This window comes from Miscanthus floridulus, chromosome 12, assembly GCF_019320115.1.
Source record: "Miscanthus floridulus cultivar M001 chromosome 12, ASM1932011v1, whole genome shotgun sequence".
NCBI classification, from domain to species: Eukaryota; Viridiplantae; Streptophyta; class Magnoliopsida; order Poales; family Poaceae; genus Miscanthus; species Miscanthus floridulus.
Window position 1 is genome coordinate 81,410,800 of NC_089591.1, and position 11,260 is coordinate 81,422,059.

Sequence of the window (11,260 nt, forward strand, 5' to 3'; positions counted from 1 at the left end):
CCTTCACAAAGTCAACACTAGCATTGTTGTCCATTCAGCATGGATGGTGGCCTCCAACAAAGATCCTCTACTTCCATTCTTGATATTATCCTCCTATGTCCACCGCGTAGCAACCAAAAACGTGCAACATGGATACGTTCGTTACAGGAACATTCATGTTCTTCGGAACATTTATCATACTACCACCTGCATACTACTGGGGCCCCAGCCCTACTGTATGTATTCTGGGTCTCTCTGGATCCAATCCATGTAAAGTGCTCTTGATTAATGAATGAAAGTCCTTATAGAAATTGTTAGCAGTGCGATGGAAGATGTCACCCTTTTCTTTTTTACACATATATATAAATAAATAAAAGTAATCGCATCACTCCAGGCTCCTTCAATACGAAAAAAAAAACGATGTACTGAAATCCTCCTCTCCACGTATGTAGAGGTGACATGGAGGACATTTTGATGCGTTGGGCAACGTGGACGCTGCGCCCGCTAAGATGCTAGGCCGCTAGCCTACGGGCTAAACGTGATTTCGTTACTCAGTAGCGGGTAAGAGATCAAAGCAAACACTGTCCCGTCTTGCTCTTTGGCGGCGGCTGCAGCAGCAGCAGAGGAAAAACTGTCAATTCATACAAGAGATTGTCAATTTCGGGCACCTCGGTCCTCAGTGTTGACTTTGTGAAGGTGGTTGCATGAAGCGTCATTAGAAAATGCTTCTCTTTTACAAGCTCAATTTCAGACTTACATTTCTAGCCCGCTGTGACGGACGGGGTCGCAGCTAGTTACGATTCAAGACGCAAGCATTCTAGAACCATGCTTTTACAGCAATCCTTCCTACAATTGACTACAACTCACGAGAAAAGATCTCTGGATCCTAATAACTACTAATTACAAATCTCAGCACAGAAGACAGCAGGTTGATCATGATGTGCTCGCTCCTGCAGGCTGCAAACCAATAAAGTTCCCCAAGACCACGCCACTCCCAGGCCCCAGCAAGCAGGTTGTAAACACCAAATTGTGCCGTACCAAATGGCATACAAAATGGTGGCTAAACGGAAGTGAGCAAACTCGATTGCCTAGTAACGGTAACTCTGGCCAGATTTGCCGCCTAGTACTAGATTTCTGAATCCCCAAAATCGTCTTTTACTTTGACCAACCTCCCACGTACCCACCTCATCTTAGCCCTTTCTTCAGATGAGGGTGTGTCTTCTTTGAGTGTCCCCCGAGGGCAATCTTCCCTTGTTCCAACCTTTTCTTCAGACCTGGGAGGATCTCCTTCTAGCTCTAGTGTCCCTGGAGGACAAGCTTCTGTTGATTCAGCAGCGATGCCATTATGCTTTGCCGTGTCATTGGCCATTGATTGCCTCACTTCTAAATCTATTATTCCAAAATCTCCATTCGCACTTTTAAGCTTTGACGAAGCCGAAGGGAGAAGAAAAGCCCTTTCCATGGAATTCTCTATCCTCTGATATAGTTGTTTTGTTCCGCTGAGTTCGGATACATCTAAATGGAAACCGAGGCCATTAACATTGCTTGGAGGAAATTCCATCCCATTTATAGGTTTATTCTCTTGCTTCAACAAATTACTTCCATTCTGTGTCTCCAATCCATGATCGTGCAAGTTCAATAAAGCTGAGCTCTCTGACGCATCATTGGAAGCAGTTTCTTGAGGCCCTTCATCATCAACACATTCAAGTGACACTCTTGCCTCTGTAACAAGCTTTCTAGCTTCTATAAGTGATGCTTGAGCAAAAGGGTTCATCGCTGCAGCAGTTTCCAGAGCATCAGCAGCCTTTTCTGCTTCTGCTATCAGTGTCCTAGAGATAAAAAAAAAATAAGCAGCAGTTATTTACCACAAAAAAGAGAAATTGAAACACACATGAATGAAGTGCCAAATAGGAATATTTCCCATGAAAAAGAGTACTAACGAATATTCATAGATTTTTAGAACAAATAAAGAAACATGTATGGGTAAACAACGATGGATTAAAGCTATACATTCTTTTTTTCCCTGCCAAAACTAATAAGAGCATATGTGTCTCACATAATAAAACCCCATTTTTCGCTTCAAAATAAAAAGGCATACCTGGCCCTTCTAATAGCTTCTTTCTTTTCTATTTCCTGTGCTGTCCTTTGAGCTCGAATCTTTGATATCATCTCCAATTTTTCAACTGCCATCGGATCTTTGTAGGGAGATGCACTTTTCTTTCTCTTAACAGCTGCACTTTTTCCATGAGCGTCCTCTAAGCTTACAGGTTTGGCTTGCGTAGGTTTCTTTTTTGTAGTCTGTTTCTTTACACCTGGTTCTCCAGCAGGTCTTGGCTTTCTTGGTGTTTTAGTCACAGAAGATGATCCATGGTAGCTAGCAATTCCACTACAAACTCGTTCACGATATTCCTAGAGGAAGAGAGCACTCAAAAGTCAAGCAACAAACTCAAATGCTTATGCTATATGAAAATAGCCATCAAACTTCTATGGCCAATGCACGAGGAATGAGAAATAAAGAGGCCCATATGGCACAAAATATACATATATGTAGCCCTTACTTGATCCAACCACTTAGCAGCAATGGCTTCTGCAATTTTTCTCCTCTGCTCAGGTGTTTTTGGTGCTCGTCTATTACCTCTTGGCCTTGGCATTGATCGCCTTTTCTGGAGATTCTCCAACCACTCATGCCGCATTTGCTCACTCAAGATTTTATATGAATTCCATTCGAGGGAAACTCCACCAGCAAAGCCCTTTCTAGCCGCATCAGCTACCATGTCTCTCCACTCCACAAAGCAACCATCCTGGACCATTAATCTCTGTAGACGCAAACTCCAACCTCGCCTCACCCCCTCTGATATCTTTACTTTTGTCTCCTCGCTGTAACAAGTACAAGCACCAGTTACTAGGGATCCACCCACCAGTATGTTTGATGCAGTTTCAGGAAATTGTCAAACCAAGTATTTTAAAACATTCTATTTAAACACATAGATGGTAGTCCATTTATTTTGTTTTACTAAATACTAACAGATTAGTAAATCATTAAGTACCTCTGTGCATGCCCCAGATTCATCAACTTTTTCCTAACCTGCACAATATGATAAACAAATCCACGAATGAAGTATATGTCAGTACACGTGTCACCCCAAAAAAAACAATAGAAATAATATGTAGTTATATCTTCTTGCAGAATTCAAACATTAATTATCTGGACGACTTTACAAATTAACTCTGAGAATCAGACAGCCAATTAAATATGACGAGGAAATGAGTATCTTTTTGCTTCTTTGTTCTACGAAGAGCACCCTATTTCATCTGTAAAGAGCAACCCAGTTAATTTGTGCTAGTTGTGTATTGAAAAAAGCACTCTTGTTAAAGAGTACTAACATTTACTGGTATCACTTAAGTTCACAATGATGGTTCAGACTCCACTTCGAAATGAATAGCAATTCACTAATATTAATTAAGAACCAGAATGCACACTGCACTCTGGTACAAAATAACATACATATTCGTGTATATTGTTACACAGACCTGCCAGATTTGACTGATGCCTTATGCATAACAATACATAGATGAAATTATGAATGATGTGGTGCATAATACATAAATGATATTATGAATCATGTGGTCAGTTTGAGTTGTAGATTAAACACATTTTGACGAACAGGGCAACACGGCACCTGAAACCTTAAAAATAACTCAACCATGGGGGAAAAGACATCCCCATGGCTGTACTGAGAGAGAGGAGTACCAAATCCTTTAGGAAGATTTTAACACAACTGATCTATGCTCAGTTCACACCAAAACCACTTCAAAAAGTGGAAAAACCTAATGGAACTGTCAAGTTTAGTGGGCATTTGGCAGGGATTCTCCAACCTGTTTTCTCTATAAACCACTTCCTAAACAAGATGACCAGTGAGCGATTCGAAACATAATTTCTTGAAACGTTTCATGTTTTCTAACTAGGAGCAAGAAACGGGCAGAAACCTGTTTTCACGCAAGAAAAGGTTCCTTCTCCTCTCCCCCATGTACTTCCCAGCTAAATACATTGCTGTGCCATTGGTCAAACAACTTCCCTTCAGCTACAGAATAGCCCAATTCAGCTACATCACTCCTCCCTACCTCTTGACGTCGCTGATTATTTTTGGTATATATATTTCTACTCTATTGTTATGTAGAGTTTATGATGTTATTATTTATTGCATAAAAAATACATTTATTTTACTAAATCAGCATATACAGACAGGGGTACATTGTTCAATTCAACCATCAATCTCTCTTTTAACAAAAAGAATCCGGTCAGTGAGCCAAACGATTTTACATGTGATTCAGATTCACCAAAGAAACATTTCCTATGGGAAACTGAATCAGAAACATTTCTCAATCCAGAACCCTGCACCCAGCCAAAGCCACCCTAAGAAATAGAAGGTAAACATTTTTCAAATGTATAATCAGTTATACAGAAATAGCCTATGTTCACATATAGCAACATTTGCTGAATGAATATGATGTACTGCGCTTGAAAGTTGAAACATAAACATCATCCGTGGTTCCAGGTCATAGTGCACAGATCGACAAAGACACTAAGAAAAAAAGTTAGAATTCTCCAGTGTTCACTAACTGCAATTTCTGGAAAATATTGAAAAGCTGTCCTAAGGCTTCCCAAAATTGGGGTTATAGAAGAATAAAAGTGCTATCATTCATGAAAAAAAAAACTTAAACGGGTGCATTTTCCAGGATATTTAATAAAACTTTTAAGAAATTTTGTTAAGTTGAACAAGACAGAACAGATTAACAAAATTTAAGTACATTATAAGTCTGGAAAAGGCTCTCCTGCTCAGTGGCGGAGCTTGATGGGAAAACAAGGGGGCCATCAGCACTAATTTCTTACTTAATATGAATATTATTAATTTCAACCACCAGCTTAATAGGTATTCAAGGGAGTTTTCAATCAACAAGGGGCCATGGCTGCCTAACTGACATTTTGTTACATAAACGGATAAACCCTTCCCAGCCAACTTCCTCTCATACCCTCCCCCCCCACCCCCCACCCCCCCACCCCCACCCCCCTCCCCCCGCGCGTGCGCGCCAAACTAAGCCAAGCCCATATCACTGGGACCCAGCAATACCAGTTAGACTTATCTGCTATCTCCGAATTTTAGTACTGTGGGCTTTAGCTAGCCAGATTACAGGATTCTCAAGCTTGAGAACCTGCTGCCATCATACTTCATCGATGGATCATCAAACCCAGAAAACGCTTGCCCAGCTATGACTTGTCAGTAAACACCCAATCAGTAAAACCCTTGCCCTGACAAGCCTGCACCGGTCCGCACCATTTCTCTGCTGTCACTTGTTGAAATGTGTTGTTGTCTTGAAAATGTGCAGCAACTTGACATTCCATTTTCGCTGCTCTAAGTATCTGTGAGACCCCCTTGCAACATCATGTTTTTCAAGTCCTTAGCCCATGTCATTGTTAGCCATTAAGCATCAACAACAACAACAACAACAACCAAGCCTTTAAGTCCCAAACAAGTTGGGATAGGCTAGAGTTGAAACCCAGCAGAAGCAATCAAGGTTCAGGCACATGAATAGCTGTCTTCCATGCACTCCTATCTAAAGCTAAGTCTTTGGGTATATTTCATCATTTCAAGTCTCCTTTTATTACCTCTACCCAAGTCAACTTCGGTCTTCCTCTGCCTCTCTTCACATTACTATCCTGGCTTAGGATCCCACTACGCACCGGTGCCTTTGGAGGTCTCCGTTGGACATGTCCAAACCATCGCAACCGGTGTTGGACAAGCTTTTCTTCAATTGGTGCTACCCCTAATCTATCACGTATATCATCGTTCCGAACTCGATCCCTTCTTGTATGACAGCAAATCCAACGCAACATACGCATTTCCGCGACACTTATCTGTTGAACATGTCGTCTTTTCGTAGGCCAACATTTTGCACCATACAACATAGCAGATCTAATCGTCGTCCTATAAAACTTGCCTTTTAGCTTCTGTGGTACCGTTTTGTCACATAAGACACCAGATGCTTGCCGCCACTTCATCCACACTGCTTTGATTCTATGGCTAACATCTTCATCAACATCCCAGTCTCTCTGTAGCATTGATCCTAAATATCGAAATGTATCCTTCCTAGGCACTACTTGACCTTCTAAACTAATATCTTCCTCCTCCCGAGTAGTAGTGCCAAAGTCACATCTCATATACTCAGTTTTAGTTCTACTGAGTCTAAAACCTTTGGACTCCAAAGTCTCCTGCCATAACTCCAGTTTCTGATTCACTCATGTCCGGCTTTCATCAACTAGCACTACATTGTCCACGAAAAGCACACACCAATGGATGTCCCTTGTGACCTCATCCATCACTAAGACAAACAAATAAGGGCTCAAAGCTGACCCTTGATGTAGTCCTATCCTAATCGGAAAGCCATCCGTGTCTCCATCACTTGTTCAAACTCTAGTCACAACATTATTGTACATGTCCATAATGAGCTTGGCGTACTTCGTTGGGACTTTATGTTTGTCCAAAGCCCACCACATAACATTCCTTGGTATTTTATCATAAGCCTTCTCCAAGTCAGTAAAAATCATGTGTAGGTCCTTCTTCTTCTCCCTATGCAAAAAAATATGAATTCCGCTTCCGCTTAAATTTTTTTCATGGTTATATCTTAGATTGGGTATGTAGATACACCCAAAGGTATTTGCGCATACCGTGGGGTATGTACACATACCCAAAGTGGTTTTTTCAATGTGTGAGTAACTACAATTCACATAAATTCTGTGTGTGCATAATGATCAGCATGTAATGTTAGTTATATTACGATAACAACCTGATCAGCAATCCACATTAGAAGTTGGTGGTGTGCATGAACATACTCAAGCAATATAAGCGTACAAGTAAAAGAGTAAAACTAGTTGATATAAAAATGTAAAAAGCTAAACTTGCACAGCTTCTAAATAGATATCATTACAAAGCCGCAACAATTTGCACGATACCAAGGAGTGGCTGTAGGCTCACCTTCTGGGTGGCTATTGTTAGCCATTAAGCATCATCTGGATGAAATGCTACATGAGGTGTGACTTCAACAACTACTAGAAATAAGAACTAAGGGGGGAGACATTAGTTTGGAAGGACAGGTAGTGGCCAAGAATGATAACTTTCTATGTTTGGGATCCATGCTAAAGAGACAAGGTGGCGAATGAACAATGCGCCATGCATAGGAGGTAGGCCCTAAGCCCCTAATGGACTGGACATGACCCCTTTAGTTCCAGGCTCCAGTTTACTTGTCCAGTTCCAGTATGTACTGTAAAACGACTTGGCCCCCATAATTCACCATCAGATCACTGACAGAACAATTGTGGGCAGTCCCCAGTTCCACAGCTGTGCCCGTAATCTCCTCCCATTCAAAAAGTTTAATTTTGGTGCACAAAGATTCAACAAGTCAAGCATATGTTAATCATATGTGCATGTAGAAACATTACTCTTATTTTTTTTTGGAAGTTTCAATGTATTTCTTCAGTCAACCAAGCAGTCGCGGCTACAAGGCCTAGACTAACATTATGCAGTGCCAGGAAGAGGCACCATTTCCTAGTAAAAGGACTGGCATGAGGCTTCGTAACATCTTTTTAAGGAGGGAAGATTTGTCTGAATTAGCATACAATGCTAAGCTTATGAGATAGTGAGCTCAAACACACAGCTAACAATAAGCAATCAGCATGTGACAATATAGTAAATACAGCAGATTACATAAATAATAACAATAATTCTTACATGACTTCACCTTGGGGTCCTGCATTGCGATCCTGGTCCTCTCACGAATTCGCTGCAGCGTCTCTGCACATGGAATTCAATCAAATAAGGCACTACCGTTCCCACATAGCGTTATAAGCAATTATTTCTCAGTTAGCAGCCTCTATGCTTTTTTCTGTTCTTACTCTAACCCATGCTACTACGGCCTCAATTCTGAACCATGTACTGCATTCCTTCCTATTAATCAACGGGACCTCGAGAAATCCAGCCATTATGCCCATCAGGATCCACGACACTAACAAATGGCTGCCGCATTTCCAAAACATCTTAAGCACAAGGAAACTAGAGAGAGAACAGGTATATACCTGGGCTATGCTTCCTGCCTTTGTTCCATGGCGTGTTACCCTTGTTCGCCAGCGAGATCCGCGTCCGCCTGAGCCTCTCCCTCTCGTCCACGTCCTCAGCCTCCTCCTCCATCGCCAGGACCAGGAGCTCGGTCCCCACCGCGCCCGCGCCGAGGTCCAGCCCCAGCGCCGGGCCCGCGCTCGCGACCGCGCGAACCGCGCCTGCGCAGGGGCGTCGCGGCGTCGCGAGGTGCAGGACCCTCCGCCGCGGCGGCCAAGGGGGCATCTGCTGGAGCCGCGGCCAGGAGGAGACCCAATTGCAGCCCTGCAGCTGCGGCGCCATCGGACTAGCGGCGATGACGGAGTCTGGCGATTCGGACGGGGAACGCAGCCGGTAGCCGGCGTGGATGGCACGCCGGAGCGGATGGAAACGGAGGGTGGCGAGGAGGCGGCCGGTTTGGGTCCCGGAGCGAGAGGAGGGTGGTGGACTGGTGTCGCCGCGTGCGCGTGTGGGGCGGAGGAGGAGCGTGGCGGGGATAAGGCGGTGTAACGGGCGCTAGAGGCACGGTGGTTTAAGAGGCGCTCGTTTGGAGTATCTCTCTCTTCCCCGTCTGACCAATGACATACGCTTTCTAGTATTACAAATTATTACATGCTTTGATTTTTTTTTCAAACATTTAATTTTTGTTATATACTTTTTTTAGTGAATTTTTTCGTGAGGTGCTCTCCGCGCTTACCACTACTTATAGGTATATAAAGGCTAAAACATATTAAATTGAAACAGAGATATTTATTAAAATTTATCTTGCGCTAATATTGTGTACTTTTAGATTATGAATCACTGACACTAATAGTCTTTACAACTCTCTCTCCCGCTATTTCTAAAACACAGTTACTACGTGCTGGTACATAGTTTCATAACAATATTTCTCTCTCACTGAAGTATTATAGAGGTGCACTTATTTTAGATGGTAAATTGAAACAGAGATATCTATTAAAATTTATCTTGCGATAATATTGTGTACTTTTAGATTATGAATCACTGACACTAATAGTCTTTACAACTCTCTCTCCCTCTATTTCTAAAACACAATTACTGCTGGTACATAGTTTCATAACAGCATTTATCTCTCACTAAAGTATTATAGAGGTGCACTTATTTTAGGATGGTAGGAATACTCTACCTTTGACAAAAACAGACAAATAAGAAAACTAAGTTCAATGACACACCTAATTTTATGGATGAAATCTAAACCAATCATACTTTGTTAAGTTCGACTAGGATTATACTCCATAGAAAATAATATCAATATTTATACATTTAAATATGTTTATTATGAAAATACATTCACAGTTAATGTAATAATGCTTATTACGTATTGTAAATATTATATATATATATATATATATATATATATATATATATATATATATATATATATATATATATATATATATATATATATATATATATATATACACACACACACTTGAGATTGATTCACTCTTTGAGAGATGAAGAGTATATATGCATGCTAAGATCTGTCGGTTCATACATATGATGAGTTAATAATAGCGTGTTTGGTTTTCTCTTTCCCTTCCTACATACATCCCATCAAGCATGTCGGTGAGTTAATAATAGCGTGTTTGATTTTCTTCCTCTTCCAATATGCATCCCATTTAGCATCTAGACTGTTGCTGGCTAGGCATTGGCCATGCATGCTTCGTTGTCTACGTCTACAATGCCAGGACGCAGGGAGCAGTTTGTCTACGTCTACGAGTTGAGGCGAGAGGCGACGGTGTCAAGTGTACGGTCACATCTCATGCGAGCCAGTCACAGGGAACGATTTTTTCATTTTCGTTTCTCCGAAACCAGATACCTGTCCCAGTCACGGTCACGGTGTTAGGTATCTACAAACAGTCCCAGTCTCCCAGAAGTCTGCCCAAGCATACTTATATGCATGGGCATCAAACGCTTTTTGAGTGAATCATGCTAATATATATTATTATATGATTGATGAACTTCACTGCAAAGATACTCGCGGGTCATTACATTAACTATTTAACTTTTACTTACTTGTCTAGCGTAGAGGGACCCAAGCCGCGTTTCGGCTAGTTTGCTTGTATGTGGCTTATAATCCATGGCTTGAACAATATTTTTCTCTCACACCAAATCAGCCGGCAGTACTTTTAGTCATGGCTTATAAGTCAATCCAGCCAAAACGAACAGGCTGTATAGGTCGTTCACCGGCCTAAACAGGATAATCGATGAGGGCTGATAACAACGATAAAAAAAAGAATAGTTTGTTTCTGTTGCTTTGGGAAAGTGTTTCTTTGAGTCTTTTCAAAAAAAGGAAAAACAGAGAACCGGAGAAACCGCCATTTATACCAGTTGCAAAAAAGGTACTCGATTGGTTTCTAGAGACTGTTTTCTTTTTTCAAATCACAGTTCAAAAGACTGAGCTGGTGATATGTTGTTGATGGACATGTTATCTATCACTAAAAGCTAATCCTCATTATCGATGGGACATGTCGCTTCTTATTACTAAAATAATAATCCAGAAAGATGTGAGCAATTGTGTCAATTCGTTGCTTAGGGTTTGTTTGATAGAGCTCTTTTGATTCCTAATTCTCTATGGAAAAGGATTATCCAAGATAAGTGATTTTATGGTTAAAAATGTTTCTCCAAGATAATTTTTTTAAGAAAGTAATTAAGTGGATTCCTAATTTTATGGAAAGTGATTATTCAAGATAAGTGATTTTATGGTTAAAAGTGTTTCTCCAATACAAATTTTTTAAAGAAAGTAATTAAATGTCAGAAGTGATTTAGGAGAAACTACCTTTCCTAACTCTTAATCCCTTCTAGTTGTAATTTCGAAAAACCACTTTACCGAATTATTAAAGAACTAGTTCTGCGTTTACCTAAACAAGCCCGAAGAACTTCCCGAGCGGCCAGCCCGTCCACGTCACCCCGATATCCTCTGACCGTTTGATTCTGAGATCAACGGTGGAGGTTGGTCCCACCAAATTTTACTGCGCCTAAAAAAAACCTCGCCTCCTCTGTCCCTCTCTCGGTCTCTCTGTCTCTCCGCGGCGGCGCAGCGGCCTGATCCGACCGAGGCCGCGTGCTGGCGCCTCCACCTCCGCCTCCACCTCCGCCGCCCCCACCCCCGC

General features: G+C 41.5%; 1 protein-coding gene across 1 annotated transcript; it reads right to left on the reverse strand.

Annotated features, from left to right (window-relative positions):
* Nucleotides 1-624: 624 nt before the first annotated feature.
* LOC136497989 (uncharacterized) lies at nucleotides 625-8,625 on the reverse strand. The gene is made up of 6 exons (XM_066493909.1): nucleotides 8,108-8,625; nucleotides 7,774-7,826; nucleotides 3,027-3,064; nucleotides 2,538-2,856; nucleotides 2,078-2,388; nucleotides 625-1,808 (listed from the first exon to the last, which is right to left on the reverse strand). Exons 1-6 carry the CDS (start codon nucleotides 8,427-8,429, stop codon nucleotides 1,106-1,108), a joined length of 1,746 nt encoding a protein of 581 aa, XP_066350006.1. The 5' UTR covers nucleotides 8,430-8,625; the 3' UTR covers nucleotides 625-1,105.
* Between the last annotated feature and the right edge of the window lie 2,635 nt (nucleotides 8,626-11,260).